Source organism: Leptodactylus fuscus, chromosome 1 (assembly GCF_031893055.1).
Source record: "Leptodactylus fuscus isolate aLepFus1 chromosome 1, aLepFus1.hap2, whole genome shotgun sequence".
NCBI lineage: Eukaryota > Metazoa > Chordata > Amphibia > Anura > Leptodactylidae > Leptodactylus > Leptodactylus fuscus.
This window is the reverse complement of record NC_134265.1, coordinates 302,653,780-302,678,761: the sequence shown is the minus strand read 5'-3', so window position 1 is coordinate 302,678,761 and position 24,982 is coordinate 302,653,780. Positions and strand designations below refer to the sequence as shown.

Here is a 24,982-nt window from a genome sequence, read left to right as displayed (position 1 = left end):
AAGCAGAGCTGTATGATAATAACCATCCCATATGGCTTCCTATGCACAATTATAAAGTAGCTATAAATAGAGATGAGCGAGTAGTTAAATATTCGATATTCGTTTCGAGTAGCCCCTCAATATTTGACTACTCGAATTGAATCCTATTATGCTCTATGGGGGAAAAAAGCTCATTTCAGGGGTAGGCAACATTCGATCAAACTGAACTTACCAAGTCCACGAGTGAGGGTCGGGCTGGATTCTCTGAGAAGTCTTCTCTGCGCAGCGTCCCCGCGTTGTCATCCAGCAATGAATTCACTCTGCCAGGCATTGGGCCTGGGCAGAGACGACTGCGCAGACCTGCGCTACAAGAAAATGGCCGCTTACAGTCAAAGCGGCAATTTTCTTGTAGCGCGAGCATGCGCCATCGGCTCTGCCCAGGCCCGATGCCTGGTAGAGTGAAATCAGAGCTGGAAGACGCTGCGGGGATGCTGCGCGGAGAAGACTTCTAAAGGTAGGAGAAGAACCAGCGTTGATTGGCCAACTGTATAGCATTCGGCCAATCAATGCTGGTTCTGCATCAAATTTTTCCATTCGAATAGTGAGTGGTACTCGATCGAGTACGAGTATTTCCAATATCGTAGTATTCGATCGAATACCTACTCAATCGAATACTAATCGCTCATCTCTAGCTATAATCTATACTTTTTCTAACCTCATCATTGTTCTAGAATAAAGAATGTGTGCTTGAAAGTTGACATTTTGACTGTTTCCCAAGAAAAGTCACTGGGGAAAGAACTGTAGGGAATGATGGTTTTTGACACCAGAGGTCAAGTAGTGGCTTTTCCCCTTTCCCTATTCAGAACATGTGCATGCTTGGCCAACCCCATCTTGTATGTAAGATAAGTAATGCATGTCCGCCGAACAATAAGCATCCCCTATGTATGGTCAGCCTCAAACTAAACATATCCACTAATTCTCTTCTAGAAGACTTCGATTATTCATGAGCATGATAGCTTAGAATATTGCCGATTCCTAATGTTACATTGAAGCTAACCGTACATCTATTATTTGCATTATAAAAGTAGACAATTATCTGCAGACACATTGTAGCTTTCCCTAGAAATCTAGATGATAAACCTCATACATCATGTAAATAGCTGCCTGGGGCAAACTGTCTGCGGGGTTAGATTTGCGCAATCAAACGCCATCAAACTAGTAGCCATTAATCTAAACGACACCTAAGCCTTATTAGTCTACAGGAAATATATAGGCGCTAATTACAGGTTTTAGAACCGTGCGCCACACCGAGAGCTATATGTCATTACCGGCCGCATCAGTCCTGCACTATGATATACTATATTATACAAGGAGGCCAGGCAATCGTTGGCTGACAATCCCAAGTGATGGTGTAAAATACCTTAACAAATATTGAAATGGTTGCAGTTCTATTACCAAAGAATTATGTCACTCCATGAAATCAATTATTTAATTCCCCTGGATTTATCTAGCTCATTATAAGAAATGTCACCCACAAAAGAGAATGTCTTATAGCAAGGGAGCCAGAGCCTATAATATAGCACAGTCTGGTGAGTTACAGGAAGGCCGAGCGCTACAACAAGCATTGGATTTATTATGGAGTATGTCAGGATCTGCATGTAACAGAGGTTAAAAGATTTCAATTGGGTAAACTACTGCAGCATCATATCTTATCACAGGAGATCACAAGAGGCAATGAAAAATCATTGAAAAATGTTTTTCCAAAAAAAAATGTTCTTGTTTTTTTGATGTCTTCTGTTACAGGCTATCAGGCTGCATCAGTTTAGCCAGTTGCAAAGGTTTGGGGAGATTTATGAAGACTGGTGTTATCAATGACAGTCTTTATAATCCCATTGCCGGCAGAGGGGCATATATGATGAGGTGCATGGGTCCTCATAAATGAGGCAAACCCTTTGCTGACCCCCACACCTGGGGCTGGCGTACATTTTCCACATCTTTATTGCCATATCTCTGGTGTAAATGATAATAAATCAGGCTGCATTCTCTTGCTTCACCCCCTTTTTTGGGAAAGTGGTGAGAACAAAAATACATATTTTTTGTGCAAAATCCTATTTGCACAAAATATTTGTGCCTTTGTATGCCGCCTTACTGATCCTTCACCACTACAGTTATCATGCGTCAGGGGCTCCCTGCCAGTCTCTGTACTTCCTGTCCCTCTACGCATGAGCATGTGATGATGAAGTGGTGGGCGGCAAGGTCACATGTCTCTATCAAGAAGGATCTAAGGTCCCATGTCTCTATCAAGAGGGATCTAAGGTCCCAAGCACACAACCAAGTGTGCTTCCTATGTGGGGCTGAGATTGCAGTAAAATGCACTCAGATGACACTTGGAGTGATATTCGAGTACACTCCGTAACGCATTCACATCTATGGGGACTTCCAGTTCATTCCATACGGATGATACGGATGATTAGAAAGCAGGTCCTATCCTGCTCTATGTCATCAGAATAGAATGAATCAGAAGTTCCCATAGACATGAATGTATAATGGATTGCACTCAGATGTCACGCCAAGTTTCATCCGAGTGCATTCTGCTTTAAACTTGGCCACACATTGGAAGTACACTCGTCCATGTGCATGTGGCCTTAAAGTAGCAGTCAGACACTTCTTTAATTCTTTTCATTACACTGAATTACATAGTATCAAATTACCAATAATTGGGGATACACTTCTACTTCCAACATAATAAAATGGAAACATGTAGAAATATTACAATATTTTACTAAATATTATAATATTAGATATTGTATTACCTGTGTAGTCCTTGATGTCATAAAGTTTACTGACAGGGTTGTTGTTTTTGAACATGTATAAGTTAAAGGGTGCTGGATCTTTGCCAATCTTCTTCCATATTTCTATGTCAGGTGTGGTCCAACGCCCAGCCAATATATCATAGTCTCTTTGTCCAAAGTGTACTAGTTTTGTGAGTGGATCATAGAGACCTCCATGAAATCCTATCACCAGCTGAAAGTCAGGGTTGGAGTCAAAATATATCTCACCAAAAGCAGTGTACTGGACATGTTTTAGCATGAGACCATTACTACTGAAGACAGCCAGAGGTGTACCATTATTATCTGAGGCAATATAAAATTCTTCGCCACTACTTATTTCCATGGCAAAAAGATGTCCTTGCAGGTCATAATACAGGCATGTGATTTCAGAACTGGAATGGTTATAGACGTGGGTTATTCTTGAGGGATAATTAAGATCAGCATAAAAAAATTGTAAGTGTTTCCCAAGACTAGTCTTACTGGATATTCTACGGCCAAGACCATCATAGCGATATATAACAGTCCACCCACTGCCTTTGCTGTACACTCTGGTGAGAAGACCTTTGGAGCTATATTCAAAGATCTCAGTCCCTCTTTGACGGAGGAAGCCATCTTCATCTAAGCGATATTGAACATCACCGAGTCTTGTTATCCTGTCTCTCAAATCATAGCGTAGTGGAGTTAATCTGCCACTATTACTAGGGTTAAGCAAATGAAGGTTACCATTGAGATCATAATTGTATCTCCACATAATCTTCTCATTTAATAGAACGGTTTGGAGTTGGCCATCTCCATCGTATTCATAGGCATATTTGGTGGTGTTAGCAAAAGGTCCGATTTTAATCTCCCGTTTTGTGACCCTCCCCATACTGTCATACTGTACAGTAAGTCTATACATTTCTGATCTCAGTACATCATATCGTACTTCCCTTACTCGCCCATGGGCATCAAAGTGTTTTGTGTAGGTCATCACAGCTGTTGATATAACTTTGATCACCTCATAATGGAGAACGCCAAACTTTCCAAACTGGTCCATCTTTCCCGATACATCATCAAACTGATATAACTCAATGGGCAAAGGGGTTTCATTGATCACACCCTGCATGCTAGTGACTCTGAAGTTATTGTCGTAACTGTAATCAAACCGTGCATTAACCATGCCATCTTCACTAAAGCGGAATATCTGACGATCTATCAAGGGCCCAATCTGCCGGTATCGAATGGTGCAAATAAATCCATCTCCTTGAAGGTTTACGGTTTTTAGGACTCCGGCAGTCTCATCGTACGTAAAGCTGACTCTTGTGCTATCGTAAAGAACCTCGGAGACCTTTGTTTGCCTCTTGTACTTATAGAGAACCCTCCTTCCTGTTCCCAGGAAAGCTGTTTGGAGTAACAGTCCTTCTTCATTGTAATCCATTATAACGGAAGCATTACTTTCTGGGGGGTTATATATGTTTCGGTAATAACCAATGGAGCGAATGGTTTGCATTGTGTGCCTGGCAACGCTGGGCATTGTGATAGCAGACAGTCTGTCCAGTAAGTCGTATTCAAAAATATACTGTCGTTGACTGTGAAGCAGCAGGACCATCGTCTGGAAAAAAAAAAAAATTAAATATTCTCCATGATGAATTAAATAAACATGCAAAATAATAAGTACTGATTTTGTACAAAATATCATTAGGCTTTCTTGCTCGAGAAAATAATTCTCTCTCTTAATTGAATCATCCTTGACCCTACATGTTGTTTGCAATTCTCTGCTTAATTTACTGGATGTTTTATTGTATCATTTCCTGCAATTAGTAGCTAGAGATTTATAATGTGTTGGTTGTTTTGATTGCGCCATTCTTTTGTCAAGCAGAAACAGCCAGGAAGCAGATTGTCAATGGTTATGGGCAAGTCATATGTAATAACTGAGGCAGAAGTGATTTTGGCAATGGTGGCAGTATTTCAACGGGACGCAGGGAATGCACTCACTGTTTAATTAGACCTAACTAGGTTCACATATATTTTCATAATGGTGGCATGCCTAACCAAGTATACATCCAATAAGTCTTCACAGCACTATTTGTACTAGAAACAAGGATCTTTCCCCAATTACGTTCTTACTTACAAGAAATGTCACCCTCTACACAGAGAATGAGTTCCATCGAACACATTTCATTCAGTGGGCCGTAAAGCTCCCTCCTCCCGCGACGGACATCAGGCCAAGCACTATAACGGCATCTCTTGACCAGAAGCAGGTTGCAGCTGTTTTTTAAATCCTAAACTGCGTTTCCCGCTGACAAGAGACAGAGTCATAACTATATTCCCTCTGTTCGTGCAGTCATCGGGTATTTAAGTTCAAGTATAGTTTTGTGATTTCGTCTGCCATCATGCAGATACCTATTGACATGTTGTCCTGCATTTTCATGCCATTTGGAACGATCAGCCACTTTGCTTCCACCAACAGTTGAGTTTGGCCCGTTCTGCTATTTTAATAGTGTGCCTTTTGCGCTGCTCGGGGAATTATACTAAGTTGTGACAGATTGCAGAGTTTTGGAAACACAAGGACATAGACTGTGTATGTTAATGGTTGTCGACAGAATGAGAAAAACTGGTTACCCAAAACATGCTGTAGTGCTAAAATAATACTTTATATTGCTTTCTGCTACTTTGTTGTTTACTCTATCGCCACTTCAATCGTAATATTCCCTAAATGGCTTTGCAGAAGTCTACTTAAAGTCAAATACTATTAGTATGGCAAATGGGGATACTTTAATTTCATTTTTTCCACTTAGCCAGGCATATTTTTCTCTGCTGTGCTACACAAAAGAAGCCCTTCAAGAACAAGCCTGTATAATTTTGATATATAAAACGAGAAGAATGTGAAATTGCTCTGGGTGTTCTACAATCATGGCATAAAGTATGCATGAAGTACAAGTTTAATAATACTGATATTCCTGCTCACACATACATTAGGCAAGTTTTTATTTTATTTAACTGCACCAAAAAACAACAATAAATGGATAAAATCACCCCCGCATTGTTCAATCTACTTAACTACAACTAAGGTTATAGCATTATTTTCCATGCCAATTTATATGGTATAGTTATATAAGTAGCAACTTACTGAGCTTTACACTTCTAAAGTTTTACACCTTAGCTCTGACACTGGGAAAAATGCATCAAAACTAGTATGGAAAATCGGAGAAGTTGCTCATAGCTGCCCAGTTCAATTTGCTCTATAAGATGCGGCCCATAGAGTAGACTGCATTGTCAATGTGACCAACAATCCCTTTAAGAGGAGTCTGTGAGCTCTCACATCGCTATTCAATTCAGCATAGTAGGATAATTCAACATAAGCAGCATTATATCCATGAGAGTAAATGTAGACAGACATCAAATGGAGAGGGATCTGTCCATACCAGTCACTCTACAAGTGTTAATGACCGTTGCTCTCATCCTATGATAGATGACAGCAAAGGACATTAATAATGGTAGTGTGAACCCACCCTTATTATATGCTTAAATAGAGTGTCCCAGGGCATCCATCACTCATCACTCCTTGTGCTGGGAGCTTGCATTCAGCGTAGCAAGGATTGGCGGGGAGGGATTAGCAAGTGAATGACACATTAGAATACAAATCAAGATTTTCAGCATTGCAGGCAACAGATTAGACAAAAAGCGGGAAATAAAACTAAATCAGTTTCCAATATCTACCAATCAGGTTCTGTACTCATTATCCGAATGGCTTTGGAAATATAAGAGGACAGATCTGGTACCCCTCAGCAACTTCTCCACTTTGTCTCTGAGTTTTAGTGACTATAACCAGCTTTAAACACATATACAATACTAGTTCTTTAGCTGATGAAATATACATTAAACAAAGCTAGCCTAACTGAGGCATGAGGCTCAATGTGACTCTCTTATGCTACTGTTAGGCATGTTACTCCAGCGATTTTAACCTTACCTTCTCTAGGTAAGTATAGCTCCACGTCTTGCCATCAGCAAATGACCTTGATACGATCCTGCCCTGCCCATCATAATCGACTCTCTCGCTAGTGGCTCCACGTTGAATGCTGGCGATTTGTCCAGTGGATGAATAGGTAACATTAACTGACATGAAGTTGGTGCCGGGGAGCCACAGGGTGGGATGACCTGCGCTATCATAGCTAATCTTCAAGGTGAATTTTCGATGGTCATCATAGATCTTCTCTGTCTTCATGGTTCGATCATAGTCAACCGAAAGGAGGTTTCTGCCATTTACCTTTATAAAACAGACAAGAAGGTTCAATAAATCAAAGAGCTGAAGCACCAGGCAGTTATTACTTCACAAACTACCAGCTTTTTGTTTAGACACCATTTACAATGATTGATTTCCTCTGCCAGTAAATTAATTTAGCAACTACTTGGTATAAGTGTACGGCATTAGACTAACTGCTGTTTTAAAAGGTTTCATTAAGTACGGAGACAGCCTGGCATTTGTTCAACCTCTTCTAAATTGAGGTCTTTGGAATTTAGTCATCTGTTAAAAAAGACTAACGCGCATTAATTGAAAAGTTTCATAAGCGCGAGGCTCCTGTGTGTAGGTATAGGTAGCGGCAAACACACGGCGCAGCTGAAGAACTAGTAAGTGGCGTCTACATCTGACGTTATTCTCATCAATGACAGGAGACAGAGATAAACTATCCTGGAGTATAGACTTGTGCGGAATGAAAAATAACTTGTCACATAGTATTGATGCCGTGATATTACTCAAATATTGTGATTTACAATTAAATGCATAAGCAATTTGTTTTTCTTTGGAAAGCGCTCGCAACGTATAATGTGTGGGTTTGTTTGTCATCTTTTGCTGGAGTAGGGGGGTTTAATGATTATATTAGTCTTTCAAGGTCAGCAGTCATATAGCACATTATAATTGCAGTCAGTCACTTGTCAGAAACACAGCGCTACTTGTTTGGTGTTTAAGAAAAAGAAAATAAAAAAACACCAAACATATACTTTATAAGATGTTTTTTTTCTTTTGTGTTATGTGATTACTGTTTAGCACAAGTGCGGAAAATGTGCCATTAAAATAGCAGAAAAATTAGCTAAGTCACCAAATCCGAGTTCACATAGACGTGTATGAGGTCTATGCTGTACCAAGTTCATAAAGGGACATATTATGGTGGTTTTTTTTTCATGATATGATCCATCAGACTTCATGCATTAAAATATTATCCCCTTGAAGCATCACTGGAGCCAGTAGGCATAAAACCTTTAACTCCTTAAGCTCCATACACTACTCAGGGAGTCCATCAAGTGCAAAATGCCTCCCAAACCAGTAATAGTTCTGCACGGGGGCCTTTATAGTAGCAGAAACATATCACATACCTTTCTAACCACAAACTGAGAAAGCAATACAGAGACAATAATATTGCACTAAAGATCTATGGACCAGATAAGTATAATTTATTACACATGAATGATGAAAAATGATAATGACCACTATTATAGGGACCCCCTCAGTCCCATGTCTCTCCTGATCATTACAGCCACAGTTTGATGGAGTTTGTAAAGATTGCAGTTTAATGTATAGTAGGTTATCCCTCCATGCAATTCTATGACTCCAGAAAAAATAATCATCCTGGCTGACCATCAAGTGGTTTGTGTCCAAACCTCCCATTGAAGTAAATGGGAGCAGAAAAATACCGCCCTACCGCAAAATACGCATTGTTCACTTATAGAATTTATATAAAGCAGCAGTGCTCATGAGCTACCCCCTGCTCCATACAAACGTTTCTGAAGTCCAATGGTTCTGGTAAAGATGAGGGAACTTGGGAACCATGTCCATACTAATGATTTGTGTATAGGTGACACATGTTTATTTTTGGAAAACCCCTTTAACACCATTGATACACTATTATACTGAATAACAGGATCAGCAACAATTTAATATCTATGGTCGTAAGGATATAACCTAAACCTCCTGCACATGCGGGGTTTTTTATACCGCTAGAAAGCCGATAGTGCACTGAATTCAGCACACTATCAGCTTTCCCATTCTGTGCCCTGGCCTGGAGATATTGCTGCCATTAGTTTCGGCACCGATCTCTAGTCACTGTCAGAAGGGCGTTCCTGACAGTCTAGCTGGACTGTGAGGAACGTCCCTCCTGACAGTTCTTGTCCATGGACCTGTCCTCACAGCTCAGCATCATCACTGGGCAGTAAGGAATGCCCCTTCTAACAGTACAGGGCTATGGACAAGTACTGTCAGAGGGGGGTGTTCCTCACAGCCCTGCTAGACTGTCATGGAAACCCTGCTGACAGTGGGCAGAAATCGGTGCCGAAACTGACAGCACCAATATCGCCAGTGACGGGGCACAGAATGGGAAAGCCATCAGTGTGCTCAGTCCAGCGCACTGTTAGCTTTCTAGTGGTATCTAAAACCACATCTGCAGGAGGACATGAAAGGTCCTCTTTAAGCACAAATAATGAAATATATTCAGTGAAGCCTTTTTGCTGCACATGTGTATAGTGTTTATAGTCTGGAACCTTATAAGAGCAAGATAAAGTAAGACATTGTAAGGAAATATGATGCTCAAAATCATAGAAATAACTGCAGAGGGTGCAGGGATAGTAGCAGCATCTGAGCCCATCTGTATTTAAGGGGGCTGGAAAGTCTCCTTTGTTGCATTAGAAGGCAGCAGTATTGCAAATGGTACATTTTAGATGAGTTCTTCACAGATTTTACATTGGTTTCCAGGAGCTTAAATTACCACTCTCCCTACCACCAGCACTAGATTATAATACATTCTAATATGTTTTATTGCCATGTAAATTGAATATATAAGTGCTGGTGTTTTGCAGAGATACATTTGCATTGATACTTTTCACAGTCTGAAAGGCTAAGCTGTTGATGTATTATTAGGAGAAATGGAATATCAGTTTTACACTTTGCATTGTAATTAATTAGACTGACACTTCATTTTCACACTGAGATTTGTTTCTATCACTGTTATACATATTATAACATTTATAGAACGGAAAAAATTTCACAATGAATGAAAATTTTGGCAAATTGCCATTTCAGAATCTAGTATGTTTTTCTTATGATGAATGCTCTTGTGGCGACAGCTAACAGTTGACATAATTTCCACCTACTGTATTCATTATTGGCTGGTGGATCGGGCCTGATAATAACAAGAAAATGTTCCTATATATGCATTTTTGCTAAATAATTTTGCCAAAAGACAATGCTTCATAATGAAGTGTCAACGGAAAAGGATTATTTGATAAACCAAACCAAGAAGATATATTGTGAAATTTGGTCAGCACATGGCGGGTTTGTCATTCTGATAAGAGAAGGTTGACCCCATGAGACTACTTTGGGATCTGTTTGCTTATTAGTTTGCCATAAAGTCCAGATACTACATATAGAACCTTTTATAAAATGAAATGAATAATAAGGTTTAGCCTTTAGTCTTACTCTGAGCTTTCGACCAAACACGTTGACTTTTCCTTGTACTTGTTCTTTTCGGAACCTCCATTCCACCAAGTTGTGCCCATTCTCTCCTGGTAGCGTCATATTTCTTTTTGTAACAGTTGGGTTGGCAGGTCCTGCTAAAATATGGGGTTCTGTTTGGAAATGCAAATCCATTCCATTTCCATATATAATTCTGATGGAACCATCATAGCCAACCTGGTAGCTGTTCCTCAGCTGGTCTAAAAGGTAAAGAAGAATAAAACATTGACACATTTTAAGTATACATTAAATAAATGGGTCACGGAACACAGAAGAGTTTTAGTGTATGTAGACTAATACCCAACACCAACAGTCCTACAAATATTACATCGTCACTTTTCAACAAAGCTTGCATATAGTAATACTGCAAACCGTTAAAGACTAGAGATGAGCGAGTAGTACTCAATAGAGTAGGTATTCGATCGAATGCTACGGTATTCGAAATACTCGTACTCGATCGAGTACCACTCACTGTTCCAATGTAAAAGTTCGATGCAGAACCAGCATTGATTGGCCGAATGCTATACAGTCGGCCAATCAACGCTGGTTCTTCTCCTACCTTTAGAAGTCTTCTCCGTGCAGCTTCCCTGCGGCGTCTTCCGGCTCTTCATTCTCTCTGCCAGGCATCGGGCCTGGGCAGAGCCGACTGCACATGTCTGCTTGTAAAGCGCGGGGACGCTGCAAGGAGAAGACTTCTCGGAGGATCCAGCCCGACCCTCACTCGTGGACTTGGTAAGTATAATTTGATCGAACATTGCCTACCCCTGAAACGAGCATTTTCCCCCCATAGACTATAACAGGGTTTGATATTCGATTAGAGTAGTCGAATATTGAGGGGCTACTCAAAAAGAATATCGAACCTCGAACATTTTACTGTTTGCTCATCTCTATTAAAGACACTTTGTAATATATCTTATCAGAGAAAAATGCCTCTTTCTCCACTTATTGCTCCTCCAAATCCCTACCTCCTGTACTGACATTCACTTTGAAATTTCCCAAGATGGATTGTAGTCCACTGAATTATCAAATTACATGTCTACATAGAAGTAAATGGAGAGTGGAAGAGGGCATAAGAACTGAGTGAGAGATGAGAAGTAAGACAAGTAAACAGCAATATTTTCAGCTTCTAGTAAGTTTTTTTGCTATCTTATCCCACCCCAAGTAATCAGCTCTGTTCAGTATTTGTCTATAATTTCCTTTTTGCTGATTTTGCCATTATGAGTGAGTGAGAGTTATGGAGCAGAATCTCCTGCTTTCTCTCTTAGACATCATAGTAGCTAGTTTCCATGCTGAGATCAGGTACCAGCTGAGAATTAGAGATAGGAAATTGCCCAAACAATGCAATATAAGTTATATAATAGTGTTATTCCTAATATACATACACACACAAGTTATCTGCAAGGTTAGGCACAGAATTCTTGAAAAACTTTGTATAGAGCAGAATAGATGTCATTGTGCGCTTTCATTAGGCTTTTATTTCTTGTCTTCTGTAAGTGTATGACTGAAAAAACGGTGAGCTATTCTGAAATCACATTACCTTTAATATGTGGCTTGCACTTACCTTGAACCATAGTATAAAAGGAATCAATTGAAGATAAATTGGAAGTAATGCTGACATCTTCCTCTCTGCTAGATGACTCTATATCTACTGTGATGGCTTTGTCCATTTCTCCATGGAGATTTGTGACCACACCGGTTGGGAACGTTACATTGGTAAGACGACCTTCGCTGTTGTAGCTATAATTAAGAAATTCAACAAATTAATGTTTATTCCTGAATGCCACGAATCTGTGGTTTCAACTGGATAACACAATACATAGAACAAAATTCATGTGAACATCTAACTTTAAATTGACAGCTGAAAATAGCACTGAAAATGTCAAAGCATAAAAAAGTAAAAGTGAAATAAAACAATGAATAGTCCCTTAGGCCTGGTTCACATCTGCGTTCGGTATTCCATTCGGGGAGTCCACTTGGGTCCAAGTGGTGAGCAGTGAAATGACACGGACCCCATAGACTATAATGGAGTTCGTGTGTTTTCTGCGTGGTGTCGAGTCATGCTGAGAGAGAAGCGCTACTTGATGTACTTTTCTGTCCACTTGGGGACACCACAAACGGAATACCGAACACAGATGTGAACCAGGCCTTACAGGGGTTGTCAAGCGATCAATTTTTTTTTTTTTTAATTTGGTGAAAAAGTATAAAAGAAGCCATGACTGATCCCGCACTGCTCCTGTACTAAAGTCTCCAAAGTAGCCAGTTAGGAGCTGAGCAGCCATTTCCTTTGCATTGGGACCAAGAAGTAGATAATGGCAGGAACTAAGCAAACCCTGGAATGGGAATGATGAATCAGTAAGGTGAGTAGGCTAACTTTATTTTCATTTACATTACTCTAAACATTTTTAATAAAAAAAAAAGGCGAGTAAATCACGAGAACCTAGCATATCAACCTATACGTAGACAAGTTAGGGTCACCTGAATCCAACAGTGTTTTCCCCTTGTGAACCTGTGCTGAAATATTACCGTACAAATTAACTCAAGCAATGAAGGACATGCTGCAATCTTCTTTGGAACAATGGCAATGCCCTCATTGCTCCAAAGAGCTCCTTTGCATACTGACAAATCAGCAGTATCTTGGCAATGGAGGTATCGGTTTACCAGGGGAAAATAATACATGATTCAGCTGACTCTAACCTATCTATGGGCCCGGGCTGATATACTGGGATCTGGTGACAGATTTTCTTTTATATAGCAGGAAGGTACTAAATTTGCACATATCCGAACGTGCATTTAAAGGTCAAATAATAAAATACGCAGTCACATTTACACAGCTGTAAAAACCTGTGCATATCTCAGAATGCAGAGTATTGGACTGGATAAAGAAATCAAATAATATCTCATACTGAGATTCATCCAACAATTACAAAAAGATCTAACGCAGCCAGATTAATAAAGATTGAAAAATGTTAAACGTCAGCACCAATACACACCGTCATCCTAAACCCAGCCATTTGCAAGGCTGAAACACGTTCCAAAAAACCCATTCAATGTCATTAAAAGGTATAATACTATCACTGATGCAGTACTTGGCACACGCGGCCGCAGCTATAAATGAACACACTGGACGGAAAAATAAAAAGTCTACGAAGCATTAGCCGGGCTTAGATGGAAATCTTTATGCCACAGATGACATGTTGTTCTACCCTGCGTCTTCGCTGTGTGTTTTATGACACACTTCTCTTAAGGACTCTTTTATTATTACGGAGCTGCGCTCATTCTCTTTTATATTCTACACGAGGCGCGGTATAATTATGATTAGCACTGGTATTAACACTAATGTGGCTTAGACAAAGACAGATCAGCGCATACAATGACTGCTAAAGTAATGCTCAGGCTTCTTAAAGGAGTCCTCTGGGTTTATTAAAAATAAGGTTTATTGTTGTACTGTAACATAAGTCCTTCGCTCCTATAGTCCATGGCTACACAATGCATGCAAGCCTCGTCCATACGCTGACTGGTTGTAAATAGCCAGCCCTGTCCTGCCAAGACCTGCTCTCAGGGAATTAATGCTGCCTAGATCACAAAGCACTAGCATATACTTTACTTGATTCAATAAACTTTATCCATAAAACCCCAAAGAGCTTCTTTAAATCATTTTCCTCTTTTCTCAAACTGATTAAAAAAGTCACATTTCACAGTGCAATAAAGTGAACGTCTTCGCTTTTGCTTTGTTAAAGGGGTTTCCACACCAGTACAACTTATCCTCCATCCACAGCCCAATCTGCTGGGTGAGCGAACTTTCCAAATTACACATCACTAGCCCCTGTACTAAAGGTCTGAACATTAAACATATTCTCTGGAGTGGAGCTTAGCTTTAAAACCTTCCCCGGGGCGACCATATTAGATACCTTCCTGTATTATGTGTAGAGTACAGCACAGTGCGCGCACTCTATGGCAGCCGCACCGAAAGAGAACTCTTAGGGAAATTGCAACTTTTATAAAATTTTATAGAGAATAGTGGAACTTAGCCCTGTCCTCAATGGCTACAGATACATACAAGGGAGATACGTATAGTCTTAGTTGTGTATGTAGTGTATAGTACAGCCAGCACCAATATACTCTGCAGCGTTTCACAAACATTGCCATCATCTAGACCACCACTAGACCAATTAAGGCCTGGTTCACATCAGTGTTCGTTTTTTTTTTATGCGGATTAGGTTTCCATTCAGGGGGTCCCCAAGCAGAACCCCTAGAATGGAAATCTAATATGCATAAAAAAGTGGTTCCAGGTGGTTTCAGCTCAGGTTCCGCCCGAAAAGGGCAAAAAACGCAGATAGAAAAGCGCTGCGGAGAGGGGGATGGAATCCCCGAACGTAATAGAAGCGCTGGTATGAACACAGTGTCAGTTGTCAATATTGAAAATGAGATGACTCTACTTATTCTCTCCCAATTACTACAGCAAAGCTGACGAATGATCTACAGTAAACAAGAAGCATCAACTAGTGCTGTAGAGGACACCATGGAAACTGCAATATTCCTAGTTTTGTTTTATAATGTGGATAGTCAGGAAAAAAAACCTAGAGATTAAAAACAAAACATATGTTTTTGCTTTATATCATATGTTTTACTAGCATAGATTCAGATTTGTTACAGTCAGAGCTATGTAACAAAAAAGCAAAGCTAGGATCCATATCAGTCTAGAGACCCAATGGCAGTTAGCACCCACAGATTCACAGGTAGCTACCTCACTGTGATGCACAGTAGCAGTATAGTGTATGAGATTACTACAAATGTCGTCTACAAAGTGCTGTGGATTTTAAAATTGCACCTCAAAATCCAATCTTGAATGGTTTTTGCTACAGTGGCTTTCAGGGGAAAACATAAATTCAACAATGTGTTCACACAGTGTATCCCTAGTCTGAAGGATCCCAAGAATGTGTCATCAATGTCAGATTAGTATGGGTCGTACGACACCCCCTCCAATCACCTGTTCTCAGTAGCTGATACTTAGAGAATGGCGGGGAGGGATAGCAGACAGCTCTGTTCTCTGTGTAGAGGCCAAATCAGGTACTGCAGATCAGCTCCCATTCCACCAAGAGACAGAGAAGAGAACTATCTGCTACCTGCTCCATTTTCTGCGTATCAGCTATTGAGAACTGCTAATCGATGGGGTGGCAGATCTGATATTAGTGATCTTTCTTTAGGATAGATCATCAATATCTTTATATCTGAGATGTAATTATTTATATAGTAGATACCCATTTTCTTCCTAACACGTGCTATGCACTATATCATAAAGCAACGACTTAACAAGTCATCTCAGACTGTACATTATATTCAGTTTTCTAGGTTGCAGTTAGGAGAAATCTCAGTTTTTTGGTTAAATTTCTCTTTAATAACTAAGATCATGCTGATAACTCAAAGAGGAAAGATGGATTTCCCTGCGCATATATGGACAAGCACTTTATAAATGACCTATTTACTGGGTTATTTATTAAGGCTTTCTGACCAGCTCCCTCTTTCCAGGAAATCCAGTAATGGAGTTCCAGAAGATTAAAAAGATGGTGGCTGTCATTGAATGTGAGGGTCATAAACATGTAATAAATTATAAGGATGTTTTTTTGTGATTTATACCAGTGGTGAGTATAGAGCACATTGTGGACTAATAGTTTAATACCTGCTTAGTATATATTAAAACCTAAGAGGAAGAAGAATGGTTTGCTAGTGATGTATTCAATGTCTATTTATGTGTATTAGAGTAATAAGTAGCTCCCAACAAGTGCACATAGATATTGTATTCACACAATGTAAATAAGTAAATAAACCCTGTAGGAGCTTTGTGCTATGTAATAATGAAATTACACCAATTGTCATAAGCAGAGATGATTAATATTCAACAAATCATCAGCTTAGCGAAAGAGAGAATAATACTACAGATATTACAGTAAAAAACCTCATTGCAATAAAATCAGGTGAAAACATTAATTGTTACATTTTGGAGTCTTTATTCTGGCAGACCATCTGGTTTCACCCCTGACTAAGTATACAGTATATATTGGGATTTAGATGTAAGTACATGTAAAGCGATTTTTGGGAGGTTGATGCTGATGGCCTGTTCTTAGGTTACAGAAGGTGTTTAAAGAGAAACACCAGGGCACCAAGGACAGGTGAGAATGGTTTTTTTCACCTTCCGCAACCTAATAGAAACAAAGTTTAACCTGTACAATCGCTTTAAGTCATCCACTACCAGCACCTTCACCAAGGAGCGGACTGGGTACTGGGCCTGATACTTCACTTGATTGGGACTGAGCTGCAGTGTGCAGGACTAGGCAAAGCCAATAAGAAATAGACAGCATTGATCCTGATAAACAATGAAGAGTAGGTCCATTGGAAAATGGACGGCCTTTCATTCAGCTGTTCGGGGAGAATACTTCTATCGGAGGTCCTTCCTCGCCAATCATGATCAGGCTGTATAATCAACATCAGGCCAAGCGAAGATCACTCCACACAGAGAACTAAATGATCCTGAGTCTTTCCTTTCTTCTTAGTTGCTATGACTCCTAATATCTTTTCTATCTGCTATTCTGAGCTTGTAAGTGTTCTTTCTTGTCATATATTACTGCATTATCCCTGCTGCTGTAGCATACTGAATTTTGCCATGGTGGGGCTATTAAAGGATTATCTTATCTTATATAACAGCGAATGATCCCCATCTAATAAGCGTGCTTAGTAACTTTTTATGCCAAGAAATTAGGGCAAAGAAGGAAGTTTAGACCATAAAAGTGGCAGACTATAGTTCATTATCTAAACGGAAAGATATGCTCTATAAGTATAATGAACCATTTCCGCAATGGGCCTATTGTAACTGAAGTACAGTGACTATACAAAGCTGGATTGTGAGATAATATTGCCATGTTCAGCTGCCTTTTAGCAGCACTTTTTATTTTATGAATTAACATTTGTAATTTCTAAAGCCTTTACTTTTCTGAAGCTTTTACTTAGGTAGACTGATGTTTCTGGAAAGAGCAGAGCTCGCGCTTACTCTTCATCTAGTATATGGCTGCTGCAGTCTAACAGGTATCAGGAGGCCACTATTTTCTTTATAGGTTCAGCTCTCATGGTATAGGTGGGAGTTCTATAGTGCCATGTTCTATTGACCAGTCATCCCTGGTACCATCAGGCCTGATTCACATCTGCATTCAGTATTCCATTCGGGGAGTCTGCACGGGGACCCCCTAATCAGAATACTGAACGCATTGGCAAGCGGTGAGCTTATGAAAGCACACGGACCCCATAGACTATAACGTGTTTTCCGCACGGTGTCCGAACGAGTCGTACGGAGAGAAAAGTACTTACATAGTTACATAGTAGTTGGATAAAGACATTAGTCCATCAAGTCCAACCTATAACCCTACAATCCCCTATAGTGTTGATCCAGGGGAAGACAAAAAAAAACAAAACATGAGGCTCATGCCAATTGCCCTATTTCAGGGGAAAAAATTCCTTCCCGACTCCAAATCTGGCAGTCAGTATAAAAACCCTGGCTCAACGTGTCCTTAAAAGCTAGGGTTCATAACCTGATATATCATGAACTACTTTCCTCTCCACATGACTTGTACAGAAACTGCGTGGAAAACACACAGACCCTATTAGAGTCTATGGGGTCCTTGTGCTTTCACTGCTCACTGCTTGTCAATGCATTCGGTATTCCGTTCGGGAAGTCCCCAAGCGGATTCCCCGAATGCAGATGTGATCCAGGCCTAAGATACTTATGTAAAGAATAAGGAGAACTGACTCTCTTGTGCCACCTATTAAGGGTAGACACCCCATAAGTAAATCTCATCTTTCACAAGCCTCGCAATAAGCCACATGACTAAGGCAATAAGCCAAAACAGAAACACTATGAAGGAAACCAACCCATCTGCAGACAGCTGTTTTTGGGGTTTGCCCCTCCTTAGTTCAGAGCAGGGTGCAGGTGAGATGACTTTGATGTGAGTCTGATAAAAAGGTATGTAAAGTATCTCTCCTACTGGTGATGCCGCTTTCCGACTACCTGAATTGCTCTTGTTTACTAAGTAGATATACAGTATATTAGGCAAGTGTTGTGCTATTTAGACCTTAAGCTCCTCTGCTGACAGACAGTCTGCAAAAAATGTAAATTACCTATTGCCTCATTTTCAAATTCCTTTAGACTACATTAAGGATCACATTATATTATACCAATACATAATATTTCATGCAAATTGCAGTGCTGTGCAAAAGTTCTAGGCACACGTGGGGAAAATGCTGCAAAGTACAAATGCTTTCAAAAATAGAAGTGTTAATCATTTATTTTTATCATTTAACAAAATGAAGTGAATAAACAAAAGACATCTAAGTCACATCAATATTTGGCGTGACCGCCGTTTGGTATATCAAAAAAGAAGATAGAGTTTATGGGGAGGCTTCTTTTCCACATGGAATCTAATGCAGATTCCACGCTAATTCCGCACTGATTTGCGCCAAAATCTGCATGGCATCCACGCCATTTTGCTCCGTGTGAATGCACCCTTATACATGGCACCACCTTTTGATCACCTGTGATCAGCTCATTGGTAACTGGTGCCACCTGTTTACCCTAAATGCCGACTTTGTGGGGGGAAAAAAAAGCGAAGAAAAAAGTAATCAGATGAACGCAAATTATATGGTAAGAAACATCAATCTAGCTGAGCAAATTAATCAAAGCTTGTGAGCCAAAGAAACAAAAATATAATGACAGCCTTCCAGCTCTGAGGCCTACAATTATATAAAAACTATTCAAATGCTTATTTTTGAAGGATAAATGCTATTAAAATCTCAAATAACTATCAGATCTCTCTACATGGGAATATTAACTCATATACTTTGGCTTTACAATAGTCAATGGTCTTCAGTTAATTTCATGACAGTAAGACAAATATCAAATTTTTACTCACAACTATAGCTGTCTATAAAATAATAAAGTCTCCTAGTGATAAATAATACAGAAAACGCCTTGTTCAAGCCTCATAGTCTTTCATTTTTTTTGGAAAACTGGAAATAGATCCAAAGAAAAGAATAAATCTACAAGCTTTGAACGGTCACGGTCGTTTCCATAAACTTACAGTATCTGCATATGAAAGCGAATGTCATAAATAGCCAAATTGCAATTTACATATTTTATAGCAAATGTTGTTTTTACTCCAAAAACTCTGAAATGCTGGCCACTAGGTGTCTCTCTTCCAGCCGACTTGTCATCCACTGCTTGTTGTTAAAGGGTAACTCCAGTTATAAACAACTTATTATAAATGAATAGCGTATATGAATATAAGAAACTTTGTATTAAGGGGGCCACACGGTGGCTCAGTGGTTAGCACTGCAACCCTGCAGCGCTGGAGCCCTGGTGTTCAAATCCCGCCAAGGGCAAAAAAAAAACACATTTGCAAGAAGTTTGTATGTTCTCTCCGTGTTTGCATGGATTTCCATCCCATATTCTAAAGACATACTGATAGGGAAAAAATGTACATTGTTAGCTCTATGTAGGGCTCACAATCTACATTAAAAAGAAAAGAAACTTTGTATTATATCTTATTAAGGAGATCTGTTTCCTTCTCCACTTATTAAGCTGTTCTCCTCCTTCTTATATTCAATTTGGCACCTGTTTACATAAAATTCCATCTCCATCCAGCCACACACAGAGAACTCTATAGAGAAGAGAAGGCTGGAGTAGGAGGCTGCCTGCTGGGTAGTTAATTGTTTTATTGCTTTATTCTGTGCATTGGTAGCCTCTTATCTACAAGATAAGAGACTACCAGGGTAGCAGCTGAAATTATTTGAGTGTCTTTTCTAGCAGCCTCCTCATTCCTAGGAAGTAACTGATCCTGAAAAGTGGAGAAAAAAGCATATTTCTTTAATAATATGCAACAAAGTTTGATATGTTTACCTGTACTATTCATTTATATGAACTTGTCTGTATGGAGGTACGTTTTAAGTGAGAGCTACTTCTAGTAGATCAGATGTCGAGAGGCATTAGAGCAAGTACAAGAAGGTCTAATTCTTATTGCTGGTGTCTCTAGGCCACCTCTATTTTTAATACAGGCAAAACAGAACCCTGGACAGTGTGTTTGAGGCAGGTATCCAATTGGTCATTGATAGAAGTGCAATGACGGTAAGCAGGAGATAGAAATTGCCAGCACATATAGTTCTGGCAGACATTACAACATTTATATAACCATACAAAGTGAGTGGATGGCTGGAAGCTCCACAACTGTTTCAGAGCACATTGCAGATGTAATAGAAATGTATGACCAATGAGAACATTGTGTAAACTATTAAAAACTTACATAATACATGTGCTTAGTTTATTTTTTTACAACACGACAGGTACTCTTTCAGTTATACTGCTATGCCTGCATGGGGCCTGTGTAGTGTTACATGGATGGCAGTTCTGTATTTTGGATCTATAGACACTCATGCACTTATAATGCTGCAGTGAGATCCCAGTCAGATGGGCTTCTATGTGTTAATAAAGTTTATCTGCATTTTTCTGTCCAAAACTAATCCAACTAATAGAAGGTGTACTCAGACCCATCAATTTAGCATTAATAAATTCGCCCACTCTACATTCCCTAAGAATATGCTTAAAGGGCAGAATATTCTAATAATTCTAATATAAACAGCGGTGTAGCCATAGGGGTCAGAGGTAGAAGATGCTATGGGGGCCCTTTACTCTCAGGGAGCCTAAAGGTCAATCTACTACCATATTATAGATAACACATTGCAAATAGGGGCTCCACTGCATATTTTGATTTGGGGCCAGGGTCTTCAGGTTCTACTTCTGAATATTAGACTGCTGCTGGGTATTATAGGTATTCATTGTATAGAAACTAAATTACATCAGGTCAAAATATTTAATGATAAAATATAATTATATATAATAAAATAATAAAAAAATAATCTTAAAAATAGTATGGATGATTGTGATGATTAATAATTCTGAGTATAACAATCATTCTCACTCATTAGTAGCATAATAATAATAATAATAATAATAATAATAATAATAATAATAATAATAATAGATACTCCTTACATAAATCTGGAATGATACTTGTAATATTTTGTAAGAGACAAGTGGTTTGAGTTTTTCTTTTAGCTCTTTTAGTAACACATTGCAGGGAAGTGATGGTTTTACAAGGCAATAGGAAAGTGAATTCGGGATAGCCTGTTACTTGCAGATATTACATTGCTTCACATATTACAGTAGCAGGTCAAGGTCACACGAGTCCTTCCTATTATGCCTACATGACAAAGTAGGGCAATTACACTGCTGAATGCCTCAGCTAGCCACAGGTTTAATAAGTCCACAGTCGACCCTATTGTGTGTCAGCCATGCAAATGGGCATCGCAGTTCTCCAAAAAGGATGTTGTTGTTAGAATAAATACTTTCACTCTGGGGCTTTGTTCTTGGATTTGGAGCTTTCTACAGTTTTGCAAAGCCTATAAGATGAAGACTGATAAAGTGTGTTATTATGTGATATGTTATAGAGCATTCCTAATATATATATATATATATATATATATATATATATATATATATATATATATTGCTGCCAGTACTATTTTACCTTGTAAAGTATTGTTGGTGGAGGTCTGTAAGCGTAAATGACGGGGCTTCCATAATAGGTAATGTATCCAAATCCCAACCACACAGTTGTCTATAATTTGCAATATTTTAACGTGACATTGATTTTCATAGATATATGTGTGTAGATAACTCAGGGGATAACTTATAACGCATTTGTCAAGATAGACTTTTATAGTAGTGTAGGCAGGTAGGATCCGGCCTCTAATAACTTATTGTAGTAACTCTCCATTAGGGATTACAGGAGATAAGGAAATAGACAAATATCGTTATAGTCCCCAAAGGTCTTACCCTGGGAAATGTCTTTAAACTCTTAAACAGTACCTGTCACCAAGTGTGAAAAGCCCGATGTATCTGATAGGCTCTATTGCCCGGAGTATTTTAGTGTTTTGTTTATCTACAGTTCTGCAAAGAAAACTTTTCCCTGTACCACTTTCAGTTTAAAAACAAACGGACACCCAATGAACCCCATTATAGTCAATGAGATGCGCCGGGTTCCATGTGTGACAGCTAGCACCGCACCTCTAATGAGGCAAGGTGAGGCGACCGCCTCGGGCGGCCCTCTGGAGGGGGGCAGCAGCTTGGGCAATTTTATTTATATTTTTAAGCTTTTTTTTTTTTAATCTATACTAATGCCAGAGAGAGGCTGCTCTTAAAACAACATGAGCTTCCCCTCTCCTGCTCTGACCTCTACGTCTCAGAGCAGGTGGCGTCATTACACCGCCTAAGCTGAGACGCAGACGTCTTACTGTGCCAGGACAAGAAGAGGAAGTGGCGGCAGCAGGAGCAGCGCTCATGTCGATAAGTAAAATAACTTTTTTTTTTGTTTTATAATAGGCCGCTACCTGCTGGAGTATCCCCAGAAGGTAGCGGCCTATTTACCAACCTCCCTGGACCTGCTCACTGCCGCCCCCACTTCCCCTTCTACTATAGGCCGCCGTAGTGAATAGACCCGGGCCAGGTTGCGATCCCACTGCCGCTATTATTAAACTTGGGAGTCTTTTCAGACCCCCGAGTATATAATCGGAGTCCCAGGGGAGGTGAGGGAGCATAATAAACTGCTAGCACAGGCTTTAGGCCTGTATGCAAACAGGCTGTTACTGCTAGCACAGGCTTTGGGCCTGTATGGTACTGCTAGCAAAGGCTTTTGGCCTATATAGTAATATCCCAGACCACGTGACGTCTGGACATTACCATATAGGCCCGAAGCCTGCTAGGATTAACATCAGATCCCGGAGAGGTGAATAACACTGTTTATTATGTTCCCTCACCTCCCCTTGGGCTCCGATTATTATACTCAGAGGTCTGAAAAGACCCCCGAGTATAATAATAGTTCATGAGTGTGCAACTGTGGGGCCTAATAGAGCTTGAAAGGTCCACTGTGGCCCCTATAACCTCTAGTATGCCCCAAAGCGGTCCCCCCTGCAACCTCTTTTATGCCCTACAGTCTATAATGCCACTGTGGGGCATAATATAGACTGCAGGGGCTGCTGTGGGATATATATATATATATATATATATATATATATATATATATATATATGTGTGGATGCGTTGGTTGCGTGGAGAATTGAGGAGTCAAAGATGTCTGTGTTTCAAACTTTACAGAGTCAAGTCACAGCTGGAACAAGTGGTCATGGTGGTCCAAAGGGAAGAGACAGGAAATGTGGGAAGACGTCTCCTGTGAGTATTACTGCACAAAATATTACTGCATTGTATTTATTGTAATGTTACCGCTAGCATCCCCAACTACCCCCGCTGTCTGAGGCGGACAATCGAAAGATGAACACACACACCCCCGCCCTGGACTCAATACCGGGCATCTTTTGTTCATCGGCCTCAGGCAGCAGAGAGGCTAGGTTCACCACTGGTGATAGCTGTTTTAGCAGTCCATTATTCTAGTCCCGTGACGGACCCGAACTATGGAGAGCCAGTGTTGGTGTGAACATAGCGCCTTCCAGATGATGTGTGTCACTGGGCTTTTCAGACTTGGTGACAAGTCCTCTTTAAGAGCTGATGTATAGGTAAAATGTTAATCTTTCACACTCTTTACATTATTATAAGGTAATGTTACTTTTCCTATACAGTCACATTAATATACGTCATGCCATTTTGAGTGATTGGGTTAGAATTATGGCTTGTGTCGTATGAAAAATGACTGTACCTCTCTGCATGTATAAAATATTGAAGTAATCATTCAGAATTGTGTATGGTTTGCCACAAATTGTCTGGCAAGTGCAGGTAAGGGCAGGGCGGCATATTAGCCCCCTGAAACTACCATCTAGTTTGACCTTGCAGATGATATGCATAAAGGACACCTCAACAAGCGCTCCATTGTTTAACTAGGTAGGGTTAACTTTCTATCAGTTATTTCTAAAGACTGCATTTCTTTTAGCGCTGAAAGACTGACACCTTGATGTTCTGCAGCCGTACCACGCGTTTCTGTGCAGTTCATAACATGAGCAACTTAATCTATTCATCTCTAATTAGAAAGCGACTGTACCTTCTGTAGCATGTAATGTCTGTGCAGGAGGCCAATGTCACTTTATACGATTCTAGCAGACATTTCAGCTTTTATTGTCAGGAGAGGCCGGTATTAACTTATTTCTAATAGTATTATAGTTATTATACAAATAATTCCTTTATTTACAGCATTACAAGGGCACATTGGTTACAATGAATGCTTATATACCTAGGGTTACTGCCTTTTCTGCAAAACTAAGTCAATGAATAAATTGGGAGGCATGAATATTTATGTATAGTATCCATTGCTACTACAATGAAACCCTCTGTTCTACTTTTCTCATTGTGTTCCAATCCAAAACCATTTAGACGAGGCCTGTCATCTCCTGCAGGGAACGTATAAATAAATTGACAATGTAGTGATACCTTCCCCTTATCATTAGTTAAGGCCATACATGGCCAGTGTTAGAAAGTGTAGGGGCGCACTCCATTGACACAGGAAGCACATATTTATACACATCCAATAGGAATAACAGAGGAAAGGCACACATTATAGGGAATGCAAATACTGTATTTATTCAAATA

General features: G+C 39.8%; 1 protein-coding gene across 19 annotated transcripts in view; it reads right to left on the bottom strand.

The window, feature by feature from the left end:
* Positions 1–24,982, bottom strand: part of TENM3 (teneurin transmembrane protein 3) — a 949,896-nt gene that overhangs the window by 8,803 nt on the left and 916,111 nt on the right. For all 19 annotated transcript variants that reach the window (XM_075258516.1, XM_075258530.1, XM_075258522.1 and 16 more), the window contains 4 exons: positions 11,855–12,030; positions 10,258–10,493; positions 6,760–7,056; positions 2,793–4,401 (listed from right to left, as the gene is read on the bottom strand). In XM_075258516.1, the coding sequence (XP_075114617.1) occupies positions 2,793–4,401; positions 6,760–7,056; positions 10,258–10,493; positions 11,855–12,030 (2,318 nt within the window). The remainder of the gene's footprint in view (positions 1–2,792; positions 4,402–6,759; positions 7,057–10,257; positions 10,494–11,854; positions 12,031–24,982) is intronic.